General features: G+C 25.2%; 2 protein-coding genes across 6 annotated transcripts in view; both read right to left on the reverse strand.

The window, feature by feature from the left end:
• LOC132929954 (neuropeptide CCHamide-1 receptor-like) overlaps positions 1-2,175 on the reverse strand; it is a 142,986-nt gene extending 140,811 nt beyond the window's left edge. For 2 of the 5 annotated variants that reach the window (XM_060995606.1, XM_060995609.1), the window contains exons 1-2: positions 2,002-2,172; positions 1,828-1,901 (exon numbers count right to left, since the gene is read on the reverse strand). The gene's annotated coding sequence lies outside the window, so the exon portion shown is untranslated. Of the gene's footprint in view, positions 1-1,827 lie in introns of all 5 variants that reach the window. The other 3 variants (XM_060995611.1, XM_060995608.1, XM_060995610.1) reach the window with 3 other exon arrangements.
• Positions 2,176-14,542: 12,367 nt separating this feature from the next.
• On the reverse strand, positions 14,543-24,566 carry LOC132930276 (uncharacterized). The gene is made up of 8 exons (XM_060996049.1): positions 24,305-24,566; positions 22,331-22,489; positions 21,865-22,052; positions 20,671-20,797; positions 20,200-20,342; positions 16,659-16,772; positions 16,522-16,587; positions 14,543-15,312 (listed from the first exon to the last, which is right to left on the reverse strand). Exons 1-8 carry the CDS (start codon positions 24,402-24,404, stop codon positions 15,124-15,126), a joined length of 1,086 nt encoding a protein of 361 aa, XP_060852032.1. The 5' UTR covers positions 24,405-24,566; the 3' UTR covers positions 14,543-15,123.
• Positions 24,567-24,839: the final 273 nt, after the last annotated feature.

Below are 24,839 nucleotides of genomic sequence, written 5' to 3' on the forward strand. Positions count from 1 at the left end.
AATTAAAGTTCAATGATTTTGTAGTGTATACTTTTTACATTTTGTTTTTTAATAATTTTCAAATTCTAATAACAATCATAAATTTAATATTGTTTTGTATTATAATACTATACTATAAAAAAAAACAAATTAAATATAATATTTATTTTAGGAGGTTATACATTATAATTAACTACCTTGGTTTAGACCACTCGCTAATCACGTACGAAATAAAAAAAAAACAAGCAATTTTAATTTTATTCATTTAACCATCAATCATTTATTTTTTAAAATAATATAATAAAAATTAATAGCCCTTATAACCTATTCGATTTAAAAAATAAAAAAAATAACTTTTAACAATAACTATTCTTATTTTAATTGATATATTAAAAAAAATTTATTGATCGAGATTAAAAATGATTTTTTTTTTTATAGTTACATTAAAATAACTTCATAGTTCACCGTTGTGATCTTAAATCAATAATTACTAACAATCAGAATGTGACAAAGGAAAAAAATACCTCATTCATAACAAATATTAATGCATCTAATATAATAATAAATGTATTTTAAATGTTTATTTAAAACATTATGATGAGTTAGGCCAAATACAAATTTGCATTTGATATCTAATACGTAATAAAGATAGCTTAAATCGTTCAAAAGTTATTGATTTATTGTATACATATTTTCAGATAGGTGTTTAAATTTTTTACATCATATTAAGTTATATCAACTTGTTATTTTCCTCCCACTACGAAGTAAATTAACTAAATCCTCGCTTTCGAATATGGTCTTTTATTACCGATGTCTCCCTTTCTGGCATATTTATGCATGTTTTGATCCCTATATAAGTGCGTATGGCATGACTTATCCTTAAAGAAAATTCGTACTCCATTGAACCGTCAGTCAATATTATTTTAGTTCTTACATTTATAATAGGTATCATGATTTAGAGTGAGAAATCGAATTGAACTCTAATAGAATTGCTTCGGTTTATAATCTAAATGTATGTACTTATACAAATATGTTTCAATATTAATATCATTTATAACATACATTTAGATATTTCATAGGTATATTACATTATTTTAATAACTGTTTTATTTCTAAACTATGATACTATCATACAATCAATAAATGCATGCCATTTGTTTGTTTTAAAACTAGTTAAAATTATGATAACGTAGAGAAAATAATCATTTTACTCAACTCTGTGAACAAAATTAATTTTTCTTGTATTAGTTTTCTAAGTCATGAAAATCTAAGTTCATTAAATATGTATTAATTGTGTCAATAAATTTTAGCTTTTACTTATCTTATTTGAATTGTAATTTATCAAAATTAAGTTGAATATATTTATTAAAATTGTAATTCACATAAACAAACTGATTGTATAAAATTGAAAAAATACTTATATAAGTGTTAATTTCAGGCGCGATGATGAGTTTTTTCGATTGTATAATTTACATTTTCAATCAAAAACATTAGATAAAAATTTTAAACATACTCTTATCGTTTAAATATTTTTTTTTTGCATTATGCAACACATAATTTTAGTTAGCTCAATTAATTTAATATAATATAACGTGCATTATTATATTATATATTTTTAGCTCGATGTTTTTGTGTTTGATAATTTATTTGCTCATTGACGTTCTAAATTCAATTGGGCAATAACACGAATTGAACAGACGTGTATGTCCAATCTATGGCAACGATGAATTCATGTTTGCGTATTTTTATTTCCGAGTTAAATGGGTAATAATTGTTAACCTGATAACGTACGCTATGGACGACCATAGCATTTAAAATGCTTTATCGTTTTATACGAGTTTTACTCACCTGGACAATATTTGCGTAGCGTCCGCACGAAACCGTTAGAAAAAAATGATCGACATTCGTGTGAGGAACATCGTCTAGAACAATATTATAAACTATATTACCTATACATTATTAAAACCGAACGCGCACGTTATAGTGGTTTTTTTTTTTTTTTTGCTTTTATTCGGTAAGTACCTATTATGGTTTTTTCGAATTGACTGCTATACGGCGGTTATTTATTCCGATCGTCGTTCGAGTACCGGTACACTCCACACGCGACGCTACACAGCGGTATGCACGACTTGTCGCCGCCGCGGTACGGTTTCAACCATGTGGGATGACTGACGTGATAACGTAACCGAAGCGGATTCAGCCGCTCGTTTTCCGATTGCCCACGACCGCTGACCGAAACGCCCCAAACGTTACCGGTCAGAAACGATCTACGCGCGACCCGACCGAATTCTGCCGTCGCTGTTCAGTACTCGATGGACAACCAAGTAATAATACGTTAAAATATCATAATATTATAATATAATACACCATAATAATAACCATTTACGTACCTATAATATTATATTATTACGGTGTCACGTGAATGTGTAATGTTCGAACGCTTATTGCCGCAGTGGCGTGACCAAAATGTACCAGAGAGGGTTCGGGGCGTAACACCGGGTCCCGGGCACTAGGGGGCCCGAAGTATGTTTTTCTTTTAATAATAATATAACAACATACAGGTACTGTTTTAAAACAAGCGTTTTAATGATTAAAAACACAGTCGAATTTAATTTCAATTCCTCATGAACCCGTAACAACGAGCCTGAATACGTGAATATGTCAGCGACTCAAATTTAACGTATACGGGGTACCTACATGTGATGACTTATTGGAAATTTAAAATTGTTAACTAAGACGTTATATTTAGACATAAATTTATGTGCATTCTATAAATACCAAATGTAGACATTGCATATTTTCAAACCATGAGTTCTGAACGGTTTCACTCAAAACACTATATTATATATATATACATTTATATTATGCTACCTTCTAGTTCGTTCTCACGAAACGATGTATATATAACAAAATATGAATAATATTAAAAAAAAAATGTATAAAATAATTTCTGCGAATAAACGAACAGTGTTTGTCGAACACCTCTAAGAATTCTTGAATATTTTCCTAGATGAAGGTACTTCGCAAAAATTTCACTCCCAGCTAAAATTGTGAAGTTACGTTACTGGCTTAACATTAAGATAAACGGAATCGCAGAGTAGTATTATACAACTAATCACCGTTAATGTAACCATGGTCACTGCCTTGCCATTTCGAACATCTTATCTAGAGCGGATTTCCTGTTGCCCGACCCCCCCACCATCAGACCGCATTCGATTATATTTTAAAAAAAATTACTTGAATCGCCTACCAATATCAATAAAACCACTCACTCGTTTTATCTCAGATAAACATATTATTATTATGCAATACAGAAATTATATATATATATAGAGATTTTTTGAAGGTTTAAATTATTTATATACAATATCACTAAAAAGTTTAATAAAAGTCGAAAAAATCACTCTTCAATAAAATATTGAATTTAATATTTGTATTTCATAACAAAATTATTATTCTGATTGAATTATAGACATCTGTAAAAAAAAATGTTTTCCGAGTAATTAAATTACAACGATATTCTAATTTAATAACAATTCAACAATATTATTTATGATATTATATAATATTACGTACAATTTATGAGAATATTTATACAAGATGTTCAATGGTTTCATTAATCCATTTATATTACTTTCGATAGGTATTGAAAGTTATGTCTCTTAAAATATAAAATAAAATAAATAACGATGTTAATAGCTTTTACATTTAAATTTTATAAGAATAAAAGAAAATGTATGATGGAATAATGCCAGAAACGATAATTTATCAGTATCATAATGTAACTTTAAAATAGTTACATTTTAAAGTTTTTAAAATATATTAAGAACCTTATCGTGATTCACTTAACAATCAGAGGTTACCTACAATACAACTGATCAATCGATGAATTATCTTAATAAACAATCTAAATGATTATTTTTTTTAGTGACTAAAAATTAAAGAAAGAAATCAATGGCAAGTTTGGCCATGTTTAAATAAATCATTAAATAAACATTTTTTTTTAATTGTCATTAGCTCTTGAATGTAATTATATGTAGTTTTATTTAAAAAAAAATTTACTTAAAGGTATGAGAATAATATATAAAAATACTTATAAGATATAAATATACAAATATATAGTACTATACATAATCGTCAGATATTTTTCTAACTAACTAAGCAAAGTTTTACTTCTAAAAATGTATTTATAAAATATGTTTACGTATATTTTATCTATAACAATAAACATAAATATTAACACCTACAAGAAAAACAAGTGGCAAAGTATTAAAATTTAGAACAAAATTGTTTAATTGATTTTCCTCGAGTGGTTATAGATATTTTATAAACCTATAGTCCTATTATAACTATGAACATATTTAAGTGTAAATTAAAATTAAGACACCATAGACAATAATAAATTCTTCAATATAACTTATATTATAATACCCATATATTATTTTGGGTTTCATATCACGTCATATCTTCTTTTGTATAACCAAATGTTGTTTCCTGGAAAGCAAAGGTAGATATTATATTTATCTCAGAACAAATATTACAACTAAATGAAAAAAAATATATTCACAATCAAAAGTTTTTACCTGTAAAATTGTTTGGTCCTTAACTGAAGTGGTTTGCATTATCTTTTATGTCTTATCAAATGTTGCTACAAACAAACCTGGATAATACATTATTGATGCAGAATAACTTATTTTAAGATTTGAAAATCTATTATTAAAAATAATTTATTACAAAAGAAAATATAGGTAACGATTTTAAGTTTAAATTTTCTCTTTTGTACCACTTTATACTTTGGTATACCTCTGGGTATATCACCTTTTGGTTTTAAACACGCCACAATAATATAATTGTTTTGACCTGCGTCCATCTAGCTCATCGTTACTTGATTATATTATTATTAATTGTTATTATCTTAGTCCGTGCGCTGGACACCTTTATAATAATATGACCGGCAACAAACTACTCAGATGGTCCATCTAAACAAGACGAGAGTCTGCTCACAATAGACAAAATATAATAACGCATTATATAGCAATAATAATAGATAAAACAAAATATAACTTATAGTTTTTTCGAAAATTGTGTTTTTCTTTTTTATTTGTGAAACTTAATTCGTTACTTTCATTTGTAATTTGAATCATTTATTAACAGCACGCAATGTCGAAGCTTTTATATAAATTAAAATCACTTGGCACGTTTTAAGCTGTCTATCTGCGGTTACAAGCCTTGATTTCTGTAACTATGTTATGCCAGCGAAATCAGCAAAAATATTTAGAGTCCATGTTAAAAATCGTTACCAAAAATGTAGTCTTAAGGATAATAAATATATACATACAACAATATTAATCCTCATACCTAAGTTATAATAGTTATATTTTTACTATAATATAGCTTATACCATTATACCTCCGCAATTTTTGCTTGCAATTTTTTTCTACAAAATAGATGTTAATTTTCGAGATAATCTAAAAATTAACAGTTACTTATTATAAACTTAAATCTTTGTACATATAAATCAGTTTTAAGTGCTTAGAAGTTTGCTTTACCCTATTATACATTGACATCGAAATTTCCAAATTTGTTTAATTTATTTTATGTTGAATAACAACACAACAAATGTATGCTATTACAAATATTTTAAAGTGTTTTTAGTCTGATAATGATATGAACCGTGGTAAATACTACTAAAAGTTAAGTCTTATTATTTAAAGTCTGTTTTTACACGAGTGTTTGTCTAGTAATTTTAATGTTTTTCGTTTAATTTTGAATCAATTCTGTGTACCCATCGACAAGGTACAATTTCTAAGTAAATTCTAGTGAAATAAGTTTACGTATTTAAAATATATATCACAAAAAACCATAATTTATTAAATATTAACATTAATACAATTATCTTATTGACACATTAATGGATTAATGCATTTTAGTTTTATATTTTAAAAACGACATCTATAATTATTAACTATGCCGGGAATACAATAGTATAATTTTTCACGAATAACGTTTAATTTTAATATTAAATATTAATTATTGTAATCCTATTACTTTTAGAGTATTGGTACATTGCATATTACATAATATTATGATTAAAATTATTCAAAAACAACAAAATAATAGTATTTATTTTTATTCAACTCGATAAAAACGACATGATATATAAACAATGGCCACCTATAATATAATAGATGAGTCTATTACCCATCTCTTTAGGCAAACGTATGATGAGAAGGGAAGGGGTTCTTTTAACCTATACAATAATACATATTAATATCATGAAAAAAAACAAAACAAATTAAGTTATTTTAATGCAACAAAATCTAGCAAAGATAACAACATGATGACAAACATTACATTTAATTAGAATATTAACAAACAACAAAAACACGCGACAACGATTTCTGGTAATAATTAATAATTGCGTTTCTGAAATATGATTTGTTAAACATTAGACTTAAATAATTTTTTATCGTTAATTAATTGAACTTCTATAGGCAATTTATTAAATATTAGTATGGATATATAAACGTAATAACTAATAATTCTAACAAGCATTTATAGTGTATTTAAGGATCTTAAGACATCCTTCTCAATGTTCGAGTGTCTCATAAATAAGACTAAAGAGTAAAGTAAATGCATCATGAGTGCTCATATTTTTTCTAAAACCATATTGATTACAATTAATAAAATTCTTTAGATTTAAAATATATTGGAGTTCTTTTTCTAAGCATCTCAAATATTTTACTTATATTTGATAATAATTCAATAGGACGATAGTTCAAAATATTTTTAAATATGACTTATCTTAAATTTAAGTTAATAAAGTTTGTTAAAGATTTAATAACTAAAGGCACAATGTTTCTAAGTATTTCAACAGTTAAATTATCGAGTCCATGAGATTCATTACCACTCTTTAGTTTTAAAATTGTATCATTTATACTTCAATCTCTGTAAAAATAACACTAAAAAGAAAAATAACGATATTAATATTAGTATCTATATAAATATTATAATATATACGATTTATAATATTATGGTATTCATAACTATGCATTAAATTCACAATATATAATAGTGATTATTTATAATACGCAACTGCATATAAGTAAAATGCACAAATTATATTTATTTTTAGAATTATAGATGTTTTAATAATAAACTTCTATCAATTACAGCATAATGAATCAACACCTTTTTTTTTAATTTCAATAGTTTATTGTGCAGTGCAAGTTTACGAATTTTGTTCCAACTAAATGAGCAAATGAATTACACGACAACGTATATGCATTATCTGTAATCATTATTGTTGGGTGCATATTCCAAGTTCCTAGTGGAAACATTAAAGGGTAAGGTCAGACGTTATATGAATCGTTCTTCTCAAATATTCTTGGTCAAAATAATTAAACAACTCTTCTTCGTCGAGAAGGATGAATGAATTCAAAAATGCACATTTCTGTAGCATAATAAATTTACTATTTTTAATAGCTAAAAGCCGAAATTACCCAACAACACAACAACCATAGAAAACTATTATCCTTTATGTAATTTTTTTAAATAATACTCAACACTCAACATTTCCTATAAGTGCTTCAACATAGGTGGTACTAACAGTAATTTATTAATTCAAGTGTAAATCTTTAATGTTAACTCTAGCATGTATTACTCGTTTGGTTCTTTTTCAAAGGTTAGTTAAACGTATTACGTATGTTGAACTTAGAAAAATAATATTCTTTTATTTCTTTCAATTTTAAGTTGCATTGTTTTCATATAAAAAAAACTTGCAATCAATCAATACTTTTATAATTTTATTATTCGATAATTATACATATCTTAAAAATTATTTATTTCTGAAGTTAGCTTTTTGTTTTGTTATTTTGTGTTTTTAATTCTGGGTTCAATACTTTAGGGTTATTAAATAGGAAATTCTAAAAAATTTATCTTGTAAGACTAGTTACGGTACTGTTTACATATTTTATATTTATGAAAGCCAATAAATATTAATAAATATTCATGTATAGAAGCCAAGGTACAGATGTTTTAAACAACTAAATTCATCTAATGTTATGTTTTGATTAAAAATAAAAATCATTTAAACAACATAATAAAACAATTTCATTTAACTTCATGTTTTGACTAGTAATTTTTTTTTTAGATTATTAATACAAATTTTTCAAATATTTATTATATTTTATTAAATTAAAAGCTTTTTTCCCCAATATAAAAACTTGTTAAATTTACTCAATTAAGGATAAAATCAAATAATATATTTTACTTCAGAAATATCGCAATTCCAATCTTAAGTACTTAATGTGAACCAAATGTATAACTTAATCGAACTCAAAAGGATGGGCCATACTTAATGCCCAAGGGATAAAATAACTTATTGTAGGTCTATCGTCATATTATATTATGATGCACTAATAATGAGGTACATAATATAGTATGATATCGATTGGATTAGTTTAATATACTTTGGGCAATATTGTCAATAGCCATAAATACGTATTTTAGATGTCTATGGATAAACTAAATTTGAATAATCAACAGCTGAGGTTAATTCAAACGAATTTTTAAAAATAAGTGATAATGGTGAAAAGCGTAGACAATTTTAACTTTTCACAACACGATATTTTTTAATTGTTTTCACTTATTTTATTTTGAATCGAGTGAATAATGATGATAAATTAGATTATAAATTTCAGAAAAATATTTAGTTAGATTTTTAAATAAATATAGCAAATATAGCGTTGATTACATAAAACAACTTCAACATAACCAAAACAATTTAAGATCCTACATTTATATAAGTTTCTAATTAAATAAGTACCTAAATTAATAAATAATGTAGAAGTGCATACTTAATTACAAATAAAAGATTATTTATTTTTCACATCGAAAATATATAAGAAAATATGTTTATTAAAAATGTATTATTATTGAAGACGTATAATTTTAAATTGTACTGTATAAATAACATTTTTAAACTAATTACAATTTGGACAATTTTAAACTATTATTCACACGTAGAATATAAAATATTGATAAAAAAAATAAAACCACTTTTTGGTTTCATCAATTGATAAAATGATGAGACTTCAATTACCATAATAATGCTTATTGGGTATAACATAATTATAATTATTTGATTAAATAAAATTAAATGTAATAAAATATTATTAATTATTTGTTCAAACAGACTATTGATAAATTGAAGATTTCATTAATTATTTTCTACAGGTGTTTGTTATGTTTAGGTTGAATTAATATTTAAACTATAAACTCAACAAAATTGTTCAATAATCTATTTCTAATAATTAAAAAAAAAAAATTTTATACTATTTATTTAAACATTATATTGTTATAATAATTGGTTATTCGTGAATTGTTAAATATATTATTGTTCGAAAGTTAAATTTAATACTTTTGGTTTTTGTGGACTAGCACGGAAAACTGCTATTATATATTTTCTACTCCAGTTAATGCGCTACAATGCTACATCCGCATTCATTTTTAATGTCATCGATGTCAAGCCACTTGACATTTACTACACAATGTGCGTTGTGTCAAATATATTTTACAATATATTTTCTATCTTCGCTTAAAAAAAAACAAATCGATATTAACTTAAAAAATACGATTGTAATTTAACACACAAAGTTTCCTACATCTACTTTATGATCATATCATACTGTTATTTAGAATTTTCATGCACTTATACTACACTAATATTTTCAGCCATCATATCTCCCCCTTAAAAATGTATTGTAGATAAATATGTCATAATCGCATATGATTAAACAAGAAAAACAACTGAACAGAGAAAAATACACGATTGCAAACTAAACCTCAATAAGCGACGTTGTGTATTTACCTTATTACAAAACTTAAAAAGCATATTAATAATTAAATGTAATCATATCAATATTAAATGCAGTAAAAATTAATGTCTAACGATAAAAAACTGAGTCCACTCCATACTAAGGGTTAAATAATAATCTTATACTATACGCCAGTAACGTGCAGCCCACATAAAAAAAAATGCAAACTATAGCGATTTCCCAACTCCTACGCCCTTCTGATTTTGACAGCCCATGTCTTCGCATGCGTCAATCGTACCAAAAGCCTACCGTATCATATACCTATACAACATAGTTTACCTATTATTAGTTTATCACATAATTTCTCATCGTATTTTTACTTAGACATAATTCTGACTATTCTGAGATTCGATAAAGTTCCTAATTCAATAACGTGTTATTATGTCTACGTAAATAAGACAAGTATTAACAATCAGTACGTCATGCGTATCGTCTAACGAGAGATACATAAACAACGCTCACGGAAATAAATATATGTTTAAATTGTGTTTGATACTACTCGTACATTAGTACACTAGCTGTATCTTAAATTTTATAATATTGTTTTTATTCTCAATATCTAACTATTTTTTCCCAAAAATATTTACCCGCGCTATTAATAATAATACTTCTTTTTTCCTATTCTGATAAATAATATTGTTTTTATTATTTAAATAAAACAAACGCACGACAGACGACTAATTTACAACAACAGATAATATTGTATATATTTAAATAAAATAAAACAGGTTCAACAATAAACAAAATAAAATAAATATAAACGAGTAATGTGCATTGCGTATTAAAAATAAAAATAAAAACAGTAAATAATGTGTCGAATTATTTTATATTGTTGTAACGGACAATAGGTACTAAAGTTTTAACATAATAGTAAATAATATAGTGTATCATCACTTTAAGTGACGTTTAGTTATCATATTTGATTGATCAAAGAAAAAAATCAAAATGAGAATAATTTATTATTACATAGAGATATAATTCTATATAAAGGGGTGATTTTTTTTTTGTGCAAAATTAGTATTATAAGATGAGAAATAATAAAAACGACGGAGATCATAGCGATGAGTGATGACGAAGAGTGTACTATATTATACTGTGTATCAACCTATTAAAAAATCAGTAATACTAAATCGAGATGCAGAGTGATTAAAATAATTTACTGAGATAGTACAGTTTTTTTATGTAATATATTTTTTTTTTTAAATAATAGCATTAAAATATTTACACTACATCATGAAATTTGGTTACCGACTTTCTAATTAATTAATATATTGTATAAGTTACGGTATTAAAAATTATATGTATCAGTAAAGACAAGTAGAAACATATTTAAATCGATGCAGTATAATTAGTACGTTTCTATCCTTCCATATTATTAGTTTAAGCTTTTTATTTTCAACACAGCAGTAATATCTGAAGAAAGGATGGTATGGTAGTGGTTCCTTATTCTGAAAGGACGTAAATGAGGCGCAAGGAAGTTATGAGTTTCCATGCTTCGTATTTGTATAATAATTATTACGTGCTCCAAAATGCTGCTGCTATTGTTGATGAAACAATCAAAATGAAAGCGGTAAATTAACATTACTAACCATTTATACCGACAAGTTGTATCCCTTTGTGTCATAATGCAGTATTACTCCAATCTCGTTTTATTATTATTTTTTTTTTTTTTAATTGTTTATACTTGTGATATTCTTCCTTTAATGTTATTCTATTGAAACCGCAGTCAATCCGGCATATTGATCAAATTTCATATTTTGTTTTGTGTTTCATCGCGACTCTAGGTTCGTTAAAAATAACTATATAAGAAATCATAAATTATAAAATTTTACAAGGAAGATTAATTTTTTACTCAAATAATATTTTATGGAACAATAAAAAGTTAGAAATATGTTAATGTGTATTAATGGAATTTAAATAATTTCATCAAATTGACATGGAGATGAATGCTCAAGCTCATTTATAGTGACAATACAATATATATGTGTGTCAAATACGTCTTTGTGAGCTAAAATTATTGGACTTAAAACATTAAACTCAAATAATAATGTTTACGAGGATAAATGCATATCTGCAGGTTATTTCTGTATCTGCGGTCATATCGGTTTGTTAAAATATTGAAAACGTGGTGGAGATACACTTTTGACCATAATCACTAGGGATAATGCCCTATTTTAATTATAATGAGCACTATAGATATTAAATTTTCAGAAATTTTTTTTCGCAAAAAATTTAGGCCTAAAAAAGTAGGTCGTGAATCCAAAAAGGTTGAAGACCATTGCTTTATATAATATATATTAATAGATTATTGTTAAACAATTTTCTCCCTCTTCTGAAATGCAAATTTCTTAATGAAAATTGCATACTAACATATTCACTAATGAGTTATTATTTACTCCAAAATCCAAATATCTATAGATAAGCGACAGAGGACTGCCATAAACTTTTGTTCATGTGGCCGATCGACACTGATTAGATATAATATAATATTATATTGTATTAGTTACAATTTTATCATAAAATACTATGATCACGTGGCATAATGCAATTCCAGTACATTACTGCCACTCATTCATTTTTTTCAGTATCTCACGGAAACGTTTTATTTAAAAAGAAAAAAGTATTTTTACCTTGTGATATATTAATTTATCTTTATTTTAAACTGCAGTAGTAGATAAAATTACGTATCTTAATATTATATCATTGCATCCGTGCATTATTGCTATTTCAATATAACACAATTTTATATAATAACTAATAACTCATTTAACTTTTAATAAAATAAAAATCAACATAAGTATATTAAACTTTGTTCTTTAAAAAAATTTAAATTTAACAAATTACAAATTTATATCAATAATTTTAAATGTCTATTAATTTTAGTTCTTCTTGCTTTATACTTAAACATCATCCATTCAATAACAATAGACACCTGTACGGCGTATATTTAGTATGAATATTTAATGAAGATTTAAATTTATTATTTTTAACAAATAATTAACTAAGATCTAGAGTGGACTGTGTACATTTCACGTAGGTTTAAGTCTATTTTTATTAAGTAACGATGATGTAATATCCATCATATTTCTGCTAAATGTGCAATAATAATATTGTATAAAACTAATTACATAAACATATACCTAAAAATTAAAAAACATGTCTCTTAGAATGTCAGTTATAACATGATCGTGCTAATCATTTTAATTTTACTAATTTACATAAACAATTACATTATGACGTCATAGACTCTTATTCTTAAATTATTTTTAATAAACACATATAATTGTACATAAAAATAGCCTAACAAATTTATCGCGTCCGAGTATGTTATTGCTGTAGTAATTATTCTCCTTTCTTTCTGTTCACGTTCATACATGCTTATTGTAAGTTTTAATTACAAATTGTATAAATTGAAATATTCTAATAAATAAAAATAAAAATTTAACATATTATATTTATTTCACACATTTGAAATTTTCAGTTTTTTTTCTATGAACGACAATAAAAAAAATGATTACTTAGGTAGTCAAAATTCTTGAAAATGTAATGCAAAATCCCACATGATTTGTTCTTACATCTTAATAAAATAATTATAAAAATATAATTTTTTTTAAATGTTTTTGAAATTCAAACTATTTACTAACTACAGGTATTATGTAACATTAAACATAAAAAATTTATAAAAATCTTTAATTTTAGTAATTAAGTAATCTTTCAAGAATCAACAAATCTAAATAATATACAAACACAATTAGGCATTTTTTTATAGATATTGGTATTTAAGATTTAGACGAAATTACGTATTTTAATGATGAATAACTCCGTGAATAACGATGTTAATTATTTTATTATAATTAAAAAAATTATTCGTGGGGATTAAAAACTTTTACGTATAATATTATGAATTTTACTACACGCAATGGCATTTTCAAAATATGCAGATTAGTTTTAAGATTTTATCCATTTATTATATGGACCTATTAACACTATTTGCGGTATTTACAGTAAGGTTTTATTAAATCAAAAGTTAATAAAATAATAATATAATATGGTTTAAATATACATTATTATATTAATTAAATACTTCAAGTTATAATATAATAAATGTTTTTTTTTGGAAATATTTAAATCAACATGTCGTAAAACTAAAAGTAAATGATTTACTTAAATCAGTGCCTTATATATATGTGCCTATTTGCACATATCATTCAAAATTTTAAATAAACGTATACTTAAAGTCAAATTAAGTCTTAAAAATAATTTATGTAATGTCTAAAAATACGAGTATATTCTTAGTGAAAAAAATACACGGAATAGCATGGAAATTTGTAAAATTATAGGATAATTGTCGAAAAATTCAATGATTTAAAGTAAAACATACTCGGTGTCAATCGAATAATTTTGGTTTTAAAGCCTTGGTTAAAAGAAGACAAAAAGACTTATTAATTTTTTAATTCGGTGTATTCAAATTTAAAAATTTCTTACTTATTAGTTTCTTAAGTATTTACTCTAGCCATGTATTTAGAGTACTTTTAAATGGAATCAATCATAACGCATACGAGTCCGCATTAAGTGAGACATTTTATGTCTTTACTTTCCTACCTATACGTCATATGACGTATAGGTAGGAACGTATGACGTATAACGTATAGTCTATAACGTAAAGTGAAATAAAGACACGACTGTTGCTGTTATAAAATCATTTTAATTTATATGTTAACAAATTACATTATAAGGAGACGTAAATCTACAACATATCCACAACATGTGTTCACGCTGACTAACAAAACAACGAATATATAACACCTAACCCAGGGTCTCCATGGCAACCGCGGTATCTATAGCAACCGTGGTATCCATGGCAATTACATAACGCTTTTCGTTTACAATTTTTTGTGACGGTTTTTTATTTTAATGTGCCAAAGAAAAGACATAAAATGTTAAAAGTACATATTTTACGAAGATTGAATATTTTATTTAATTGAATATTTTATATTTAACACAAATATAAAATGTATAACAAATTAAATGTTTTGTTATTTTAAACAATAATTATGCGATGTAATATAATATAATAACTATAACTAATTAATGCTTTCTATTAGAACAAGAATAAATTTGAAATTTTAGCCTAGTAAAATATCTAATACCACTTTTGTCTTGTAATTAGAAAACATTGTGAATTTTTGTATGCTAGAACATTGGTAAAAAAGATTTAAATTTTTTTAAATTTCATTATTTATTTATCAATTAATACAATAACTGGTTATTGAATTGGATATTCAAGTGTTTGAACGTCAAAATGCTTGCATGGTGATGTTGAACCACTAGTGAATCCAGCAATTATGTTTTTAAATCCATTGAACTCCGCAGTACACCCACAGTCGTTATTAACGTCATCAAGATCCATCATCATGACTATTATTCCACTTTTTTGATCATGTGCAAATTTTCCCTAAAAAAAAATCATTAAAATTAATATGACAGACATGATTTTTAAAAAAACAACTATTTAAATAAAACGATATATTAACTATCTAAATCTTATAATAGTGATATAGTAATAAATAAGCCATATTGTAACTATGCATAATACTTATGTTTCAGTAACTAATTTTAATCACAATACATTAAAACAAGTTTATCATTTAAATTTATGTATTACGGTTTTACTTCGAAATTCGAAATTCGAAAACGCAGCTAAGGTACAATTTTCCAGATAATGTGATGATTTCAACGAAGAACATTTATTTAGTATTTAAATTATTTTTATATTTACACAAACATAAATGACAAACCCATTTTTTTTTAAAATTTTTTTATTGTAAATATTATAATATATAATATATAATTATATTAATATCTTATTATTTCGGTTGAGTATCTTATACCCTTCTAACACTTTGGAGTTCAGACATTATTGATACGATCCGCCATCTAACCTCTTAACCGTACACTTTTATCAATATTATGGACAGTAAAAATACACAATTCTGAAAGTTTTGAATACTATACTAGTCTTATTTCCAAATAATTTAATGAATAATGAATAGTAAACAATATTGTTCATTGTGAAGTAAAATACTATTTCAAGACAACAAACATCGTATACATTATTTAATCATTGTATCTAGTTCATATAACGTTGATATTCATATAATTTACCACAACAATAACTCTAATATTTGTTAATAGTATATTATTTCCTAATTGAAAAAAAAATTAAAACCTTACTTAATATGTACATATAGACGTGAATGTATTTTCAAAAATATGTTAAAAATATTTTCATGTTTATATATCAAGAAGTTCCATCGCTGGATGGATTCTTCGCTCAAGTCATCAGTCCCTTTTATTTTATTTTTATTATATTTCTATCTTATCAATACTTATACTCAATGTAAAAAATAATATATTTACAGACTGTATAATAAAACAAATTGAAAAAAAAATATATATATCTATACATTTTAATTGAAATTTGTGAAACACAACAAGAACCTTCAAGTTATCGCTTAAACTTTAATGATATAAAAAAAATAGAAAGACCATACTATATCGTTTATAAAACAATAACTGTTGGTACATAAATGCATATAACTGCATGTATTTATAATTAGTTTGTATATTATTAAAATTTTTGATCCAAAATGTATTGCTTTACCTTATGATACAAATCTAATGATGTTTGCACACACCAAGTTGAATTATCAAATTGTCCTGAACATACCTAAAACAATTAAATCAATGAAATAATAGAAAATATTTACTTTAAAGCACAAGTATTTAAATTTACGATACTTGAGCATAAGAAGTATAAGTTGTTGCATCATTGTTAAGCGGGTAAATTTCAATAATAAAGGTTAGTTTCGTAAGACTTATTTTCGATTCCTTTAGATAAGATACGACTTCTTCCTAAAAAATAAATTTAGAGCATATTAAAAACAATACTATAGTGCCACTATAACTTAAAAATTATATTTTCTTGACTCATTCTAAACCATTCTTGGAATATTTTATCCTCATTTTTCACGACATTTTTCGGCAGTTCTAATTATAATATTATATCAATTTCTTGAACTCGTAAGAATTAAATTAAAATATCGGAATGATTGATATAGGAATATGGTTGACAATATGATGAAATATATTAATAAAAAAGATTTGCTTAACGCGAATTTAATATTTTAATATAATAGAATAGAATCGATAAATAAATTAAGAACCAGCAGTATAGTTTTTCCGAATACATATTTATATCTAACTTAATTCGTACGAAAATTGTAACAACATATTTTCCACATAAAAACCTCTATGTTAATGAGGACATCCAATATTTTTTTATTTATTTTATACTAGCAGGGGTTACCCGGTCTTCGCCCTAGCCAGATATTTTGTAGTTATATTTATTGGCCGTCAGTTGTTAATTATAATAATATATTATTATGTTAGCCCGGGTCGTGACTACAATAATTTTAAGTAGAAGAAGAATTTTTTTTAAATATACTTGATTTTAAATATAATGATTTTCCATTCTAAATACTCGTAACAAAAATTAAAGTAGGTAGTAAAAGAAGTTGAAAATTACGTAGCCTTATATTAATATAATACATTTAGTATTATAAATACAATCTACAAATCTTTAATTTATATTTTTAGAAGTAGATGGTTTTGAACGTTTTGGTTCTTCTATTTTTTCCGCAGTATCATCAAAGTAAATTTCATCCCAATCAAATAAATTATTTCATTTCAGCCGAGTTACCAGATCCGGAGAAAGATTTTGAATTGTTTGAAATTGTAAAAAAACACATGATACATGGACCATGTGGGAAATGGAATCCACTGTCACCTTGTATGAAAAATGGCAAATGCAAATTTAATTATCCTCGAAAATTGATAGATGAAACCAGGACTAATTCTAAAGGATTCTAAAGATCCTACAGAAGAAGTACAACGAATGATGGTTTTAAAACTAACATAAAAATGAAAATAATGCTTGAGAAATATAAAACAGTCGAAATAGATAACAGGTGGATTGTACACTACTGTCCACTTATTTTAAAACTGCTAAAAGGGCATATTAATACTGAAATATGTATGTAGATTATTTCCATTAAATATGAATTAAAATATATTAAAAAAGATTGTGATCAAGCAATGTTTACGATAGAAAATAATTATAATGAAAATGAAATTGAAGACTTACAATCTGGAAGATGTATAAATAGTAACAAAGGAATATGGCGGATATTAGGTTTCCCTATTCATGAATGGTATCTCAACATAGTTTATCTGTCTGTTCACCTAGAAAATGGACAACGTGTTTACTTCTCAAATGAGAATGTTGAAAAAAAATCAAGAACACCACCAGAAACAACATTAACAGCATTTTTCAAATGATGCCAAGCTGATCATTTCGCCAAGACGTTGTATTATTATGAAATTCCAAAATATTATACATAGGATAATTCAGCCAAACAGTTTAATATTAGAAAACAAGGAATTCCGGTCAGTGGACATCTAAACATATTTAAAGCTGATACGATGGGTCGAATGTATACGATACATCCAAGTAATCTCGAATGTTTTTTTCTACGAATCTTATTATATAATGTACGTGGGCCAACATCATATGAAGATATAGGAAATAATGATGGGATTATATATGAAACATACAGAGAAGCATGCGAACGACATGTTTTACTTAAAGATAATAAACACTGGGGTGATAATTATGATATGGATTACACAGGTGAAATCTTTAATGAAGCTCTTACAAACATAGAGGATGCATGTTTGTTAATATCTGGTAAACATTTAAATCAATGGAAGTTAACTTTAACGGATCAAATACAAAATATTTTCCATGAAACCGAAATTGTACGTGAGACATCATACCTACAATATATTAGATTTAAATGCATACATCAATGTTAATAAATCACGAATAGTCGATGATAAAAAAAAAGCGTTCGAATTAATTATGAATATTATTGAAAAAAATGAAGAAGGGTTGACATTTTTAGACGCACCATGAGATATTGGAAAAACTTTTTTGTTAAATTTAATATTAGCAGAGATAAGAAAAAAAGGCGATATCGCTTTGGCTGAAGCAACTTCAGGGGTCGCGGCAACCTTGTTACATGGTAGCCGTACTGCAGATTCTGCATTAAAATTACCGTTGAATTTAAACTTAACAGAAGAGCCTACTTGTAATATAATATATAATCCAGCAACATGTAAATTACTAAAAAGAACTAAAGTCATAGTTTGGGATGAATGTAGAATGGTGAACAAAAAAGGACCCGAAGCTTTAGATAGAACTGCAAGATTTAAACAACAATAAATCTATAATAGGAAAAGTGGTTGTAATTTTAGCTGGTGACTTCCGACAGACACTACCAATAATAACACGAGGAACAACGGCTGACCAAATTGATTAAAATTAAATCATTAAAGACCAGAAGACTTCTGCTTAACACAGTATATCGACCATAGTCAGTTATATGTGACATGTTCAAGAGTGGATGATCCAAAAAATCTTTACATATATTGTGAAAATGGCAAAACTATGAACATTGTCTATCAACAGGCACTAATAATCAACATAACAATAATATCTATATAATGTATTTATTTAATGCAAATGATCCTAAACGGTTGCTAAAGATTATTATTATTATTGTCTATTATTAGTACATTATTAATCCGCTGAAACGCGCAACTAGTTACGATTTTGTTTCGTTACACCCTGAGCCCAGAAGAGATGTTGGGTTATTCTCACATAGATACTGACCTTTCTCAGATCATACTCAATATCCATGTTAAATTTCATGTGAATTGGACAAGTAGTTCTCAGTATTACGAGTGCGGAAAAAACGACATTCATTTTTATTTATATAGATATAATAACAGACGTTATCTTAATCTAAACAGTACAATAGTAACAATGACAAGTTGTACAATATGATTTCGACTGTGATACATTAAAACAAAGTTATACAATAATATAGTGACAATAAGATGCTAATACTAAGGCTAAATAACTTGGTAAAAAGTAATAATATGGAAGGAAAAATAAAACAAAAAATAAAAAAATAATATGTTTATAATAAATTACATCGACACATTTTATATGTAAATATTATATTTTTAATCAAACTAATTGGATAATTATTATAAATTATGGTATTATATCAAGAAACTTATGATACATAATAATAACCAAGCTATGAAAAAATATTTGTAAAGTCTTAAAGTATTCCCGGCTGATAATAATATATTAATAGTATGTTGTTAATGGAGTAATTAAAAAGGAAAGTAATAACATAAAATATTTTACCATTCCGTAGTAGTAATGAGGGCCGTGATCAGTTTGTGAAATTGGAGTCATGCCATTATAAAAATTTGGATCGCATGAATTCAACGCATACGTTTCTATTTTATAGAAGTCAACTATGGTGTTCAATTCATCATAATTATAGACTTGAAAAAACATTAAACTGCAAGTTAATAGTTATAATATACTTATTTCATATAAAGCAATTAAAAACTATTGATTTTAAAATTTTAGGTTATTATTGGAACAACATTAATATTAAAATATGATGGTTAATTAGTTATTTTCCTAAATATAATTCACTTACAATAATTATCTAAAACAATTAACAATTGATATTTTTTTTTAATTAAATCTAGTGCATTATTATCGATACATTAATAAAAAACCTAAAAACTTCACTGTATTGAAGTACCTATTATAATTGAATGATTTCAGTATTTAGGATTACAAAATATAACACATATCACATACCACATGGATTTATTATAGATGATGGAACTGCATATATAGAAACACCGATTATTAAACCACATTTTTTTAATTGTTTTATATAAGGTATAATGTTTTTTCCAACCTTTTCATCGAATCCATACGTCGACTAATAACGGACAAAAATATCACACAATTTCGAGTTCACAAATAAAAAAATAATAAATATACTGTAAATATAGAAATGTATACAAAGGTTTATTTAATTTTTAAATGTTACTTATACTATACAGTATACTATCAGCTGAGGAAAGCTATTCTTGAGTGAACCTGGCATATTATTAATTAAGATCACAAGCATAGTGAAATACGAGTTGAGTAATTTAATTATTATTTTGTAGTCAAGTTCAAAAATAAATTAAATTATACATAATCTAAATTTGACTGTCTATCAATTGTATTTTTTCTTGAATATTTGTTTTGTGTGGTCTTTGTACAATGGAGCGTCTTATAATAATTGCAGTATCCGCTTGAATGCCATAAAATACATCCATGATATTATAAATAAATATTTGGACGTAGAACAAAATAGGGTATTCAATTTTAAGTGAAAAAATTCACATGAATTAGTAGAACGACAGACACTACTGCTTTTTTCTGCCCATATTAGAGGTGGGAATAAAGAATTATTTTCAATATAATTTTCATTATTTCATGTATTGAGTAGCTAAAAATATTAAAGTTGTGTATTATTTCAATTTTTATATTTTGAGAAACACTTGTTGAAAATTATATTAGAAGCCAATTCAATATTGCCTTTCTTAGGAGCCAAATCAATGGTCGTCATGATCACACGAGTAGTGGAGTACGAGTTGAACAATTTAATTATTATGATTTAACTATAAAGTAGGCTATTATATCGTTTGGCAAAATAATTGAAGTAGTATTTTTAAAAAGTAGAGATGCTCTCCAGTATCCGATTCGCTATTAAAAACTCGACTACTAAATAATATCAATAACACGTCTTAATACACTCGTACTCAGTGCTAATGTGTCTTGTTTACATAAGCAGATTAGCTGAGTGTGACATCTATGTCATTTACGACGAGTTAGAAATATGTAATCGTCATACTACTTTACTTTCATGATAACTATACTGAGTAATATCATTGAATTAATTAGTCCAAAGTAATATCATTATGATAACTGATCTATAATTACACTTTGAATACATACGGTATCTGGCGCAATCGAATATAGAAGGTATCCCGCAACATTATGGCTTGATGCGAAATCGCATAAAACCTTTGTATCGTCAGCATTACCATCAGGGGTCAATATCTTACTCCAATCAGGGTAATCATTATCTCGTGAAAGTGTCACAATCACAGGTTTATTTAAGTCTGTTACTGATTTGAGCAGTACTAGAACATATTTATATTGTCTGTAGATATAATAAGTTTTGTAATTTAAAACTATATAAATAAATTAAGAAATAATTTACAATTATTATGTTACATATTTATTTTAATTAAGAACACATTAATAACATACATTTCTAAAGAAACAATTTTATTTCTAAAAATGTGTTATTATTTTTTTTATATTACATCATAAGTTCATAAAACAAAACATATTTGGATTCTCGATATCTATGATTTAAGTATGCAAATATATTCAATAATAATAATAAAAAAATTACCATCATCACAATCTACTTCGGAATATAGGTTGATTGAAAATCGACTATAAATTATTACATCACATTCTTTTGGTAATTTTGCAGGATCTAAATTAACTAAAGTAGAATCAGACTGGTCCAAATTTCCTTTGAAATAGCACATTACTTGGGTAGAAAAACCTAAATCAATAAAAAACAATGTTATCCATAAAAAAATGTAATAATTTACTATTATCGCTATTATGAATTGTGTAAATTATCTGTAATATACATTCACAATAATTGTTATTACATAAGTTTTAATTTTTAAATTAGTTAAATTAATGAAATTATAATTATTTAAATTGATCTAAAATAATAAAGGCAAATTGAAATTTATTTTTTATTTTATGAATTAATTTTATTTAGTCTGACATATTGTAGTAAAATTTATTTTAATTTTATAATTTAGGTTACAAAACGTATAACATAATCTAAAAAGTTACTTGAATTAAAAAAAAAAATTAAAAATTGTAATCACAAGTATATATTAGTCATGGGCGATAAATATATCAAATCTTAACAGCTGCACTGAAAATACATTTCAAATGTATAATATTTGTCTGTATTATTTAAAATATTTATCCGAATTGTTTGTGCCATCAACTCACTGAGGAGATAAAATAATAACAAGTACAAAGCCATTGTTTCATTTTTTAAATATATGAATTTTTTATTTCAATAGAAAACCAGATACCAATACCATAAAAAGGTGATTTTAAAAACAGAAATTCATAAACGAATTATTTGTGTAAATAGTCGAATATATTACATAATATCGTACAAAATCAAAATATTTATCTCAATATTTCTCCCGTATACATTCTGCGTAGTTTAATCGTAAAATAAATATTTACCTATTGTAGAATTAAATTGTCAAAGTACGAGTATGTAAAAAAAAATAAATAAATAATTAGGTATAGGTAAAATACAGAAATTATTTCAAACAACAAAAAAAGGTAATAAATATTAATGTATTATTCAAACAGATTTTAAAATATTTATGGTTTTTATTATAATTTGGGGAACTATAATGGTATTTATTTTATTGAACATTCCTTATTTCATAATCTATGAATATCTTTTTTTTAAATGTTATCGATATTTATTTTTAAACATTTTACTTTTATTAATAACAAGAAACATTTTTAATTTCATATTCTGAAGCAGAATAATTTGCGAAGTATTTATTTTGAAATATTTAAAAAAACCACAACTCCTATAAGTAATTTATACAACAAAGAAATAACTTGCACTCTGTACTTGATCTACGTATATGTAAAAACATTCAATATGTAATACAATATTCGTCGTAAATTGTACATAGAGAAAATAAAAACATTTTTTTTTTTAAAGCATCAGTCATTTAAATTTGTGAATTATATTGTTGATAAAAATTTTAAAATGTTCAACTTGTATAGCCGTGAATAGAAAATGTAACACAGATTATCTTATACAATTATCATGCCCAATCCCAATAATATTTAAAATAGATTTGTATAATGCTTAGTTTTGGTATGATTTTATTTCGTTTCGTGTTTCATAATCTATCCATACTTTTTATACAATTCTATTATTTTCATAAGAAAATAATGTTATCTTGTAAACTTGAGATGATTAATAAACATATAATATGTAATATAGCTGGTCTAGATACTTTATAGATACATAATGATCGTATAAAATATTAAATAAGTAATAAGTTTAAAAAAAGAGTTTTAATGACGTGGTGCTATATAACTGTTTCGGTAGAACTTGGGAAATCTTATAATAATAATAGCTTTAATTATATCTATCACTGGACAGCCTCCATCCTCGTAAATATTAGTATCATGTAAATATTCTCCATCATGTTTATCCTATTTGCTTATTGTACATGCATTGCTACAGGTTGTACATTTTCTATGTTAGTAAAAAAAAAAGAAAAAGAAAAAGTATTTAAAAGAATATACGTACTTGAGTTTGAACCGCCTGTACTGGTTATGTCTGAAGTATTTGAAGTGTCTGTAGCCGACGACAAACCGAGGAAATAAAAAAATAACAAGTACAAAATCATTGTTTTATAGTTTAAAATAAATAAATTATATACTTATATCCAAGACCAGAAAACTACGAACACAGTAAAAATTGATTTTAACTGTAAATTCATAGACGAATTATTTTGTGTAAATAATTAATTATATTATATAATATCATAAAAATTCAAAACATTTTAAATATCCCCCCTCGTATCTGTTGTAGTTGTAAAATAAATATTCATTTTAACATTACATTGTCAAACTATGTACAACAAATAAATAAATAATTAGATACAAGTAAAATGCAGATGTTTTACAAACAAACAAAAACGTAATAAATATTAATGTTTTATCCAAACACATTTTAAAGTATTCACAATATTTATAATAATTGGGAAACTATAATAATAATTAGTTTATCGAACGTTCATTATATCATAATCTATTAAAGTTTTTGAGAAAAAAATTATAAA

Source organism: Rhopalosiphum padi, chromosome 4, assembly GCF_020882245.1.
Source record: "Rhopalosiphum padi isolate XX-2018 chromosome 4, ASM2088224v1, whole genome shotgun sequence".
In the NCBI taxonomy this organism is placed as follows: domain Eukaryota; kingdom Metazoa; phylum Arthropoda; class Insecta; order Hemiptera; family Aphididae; genus Rhopalosiphum; species Rhopalosiphum padi.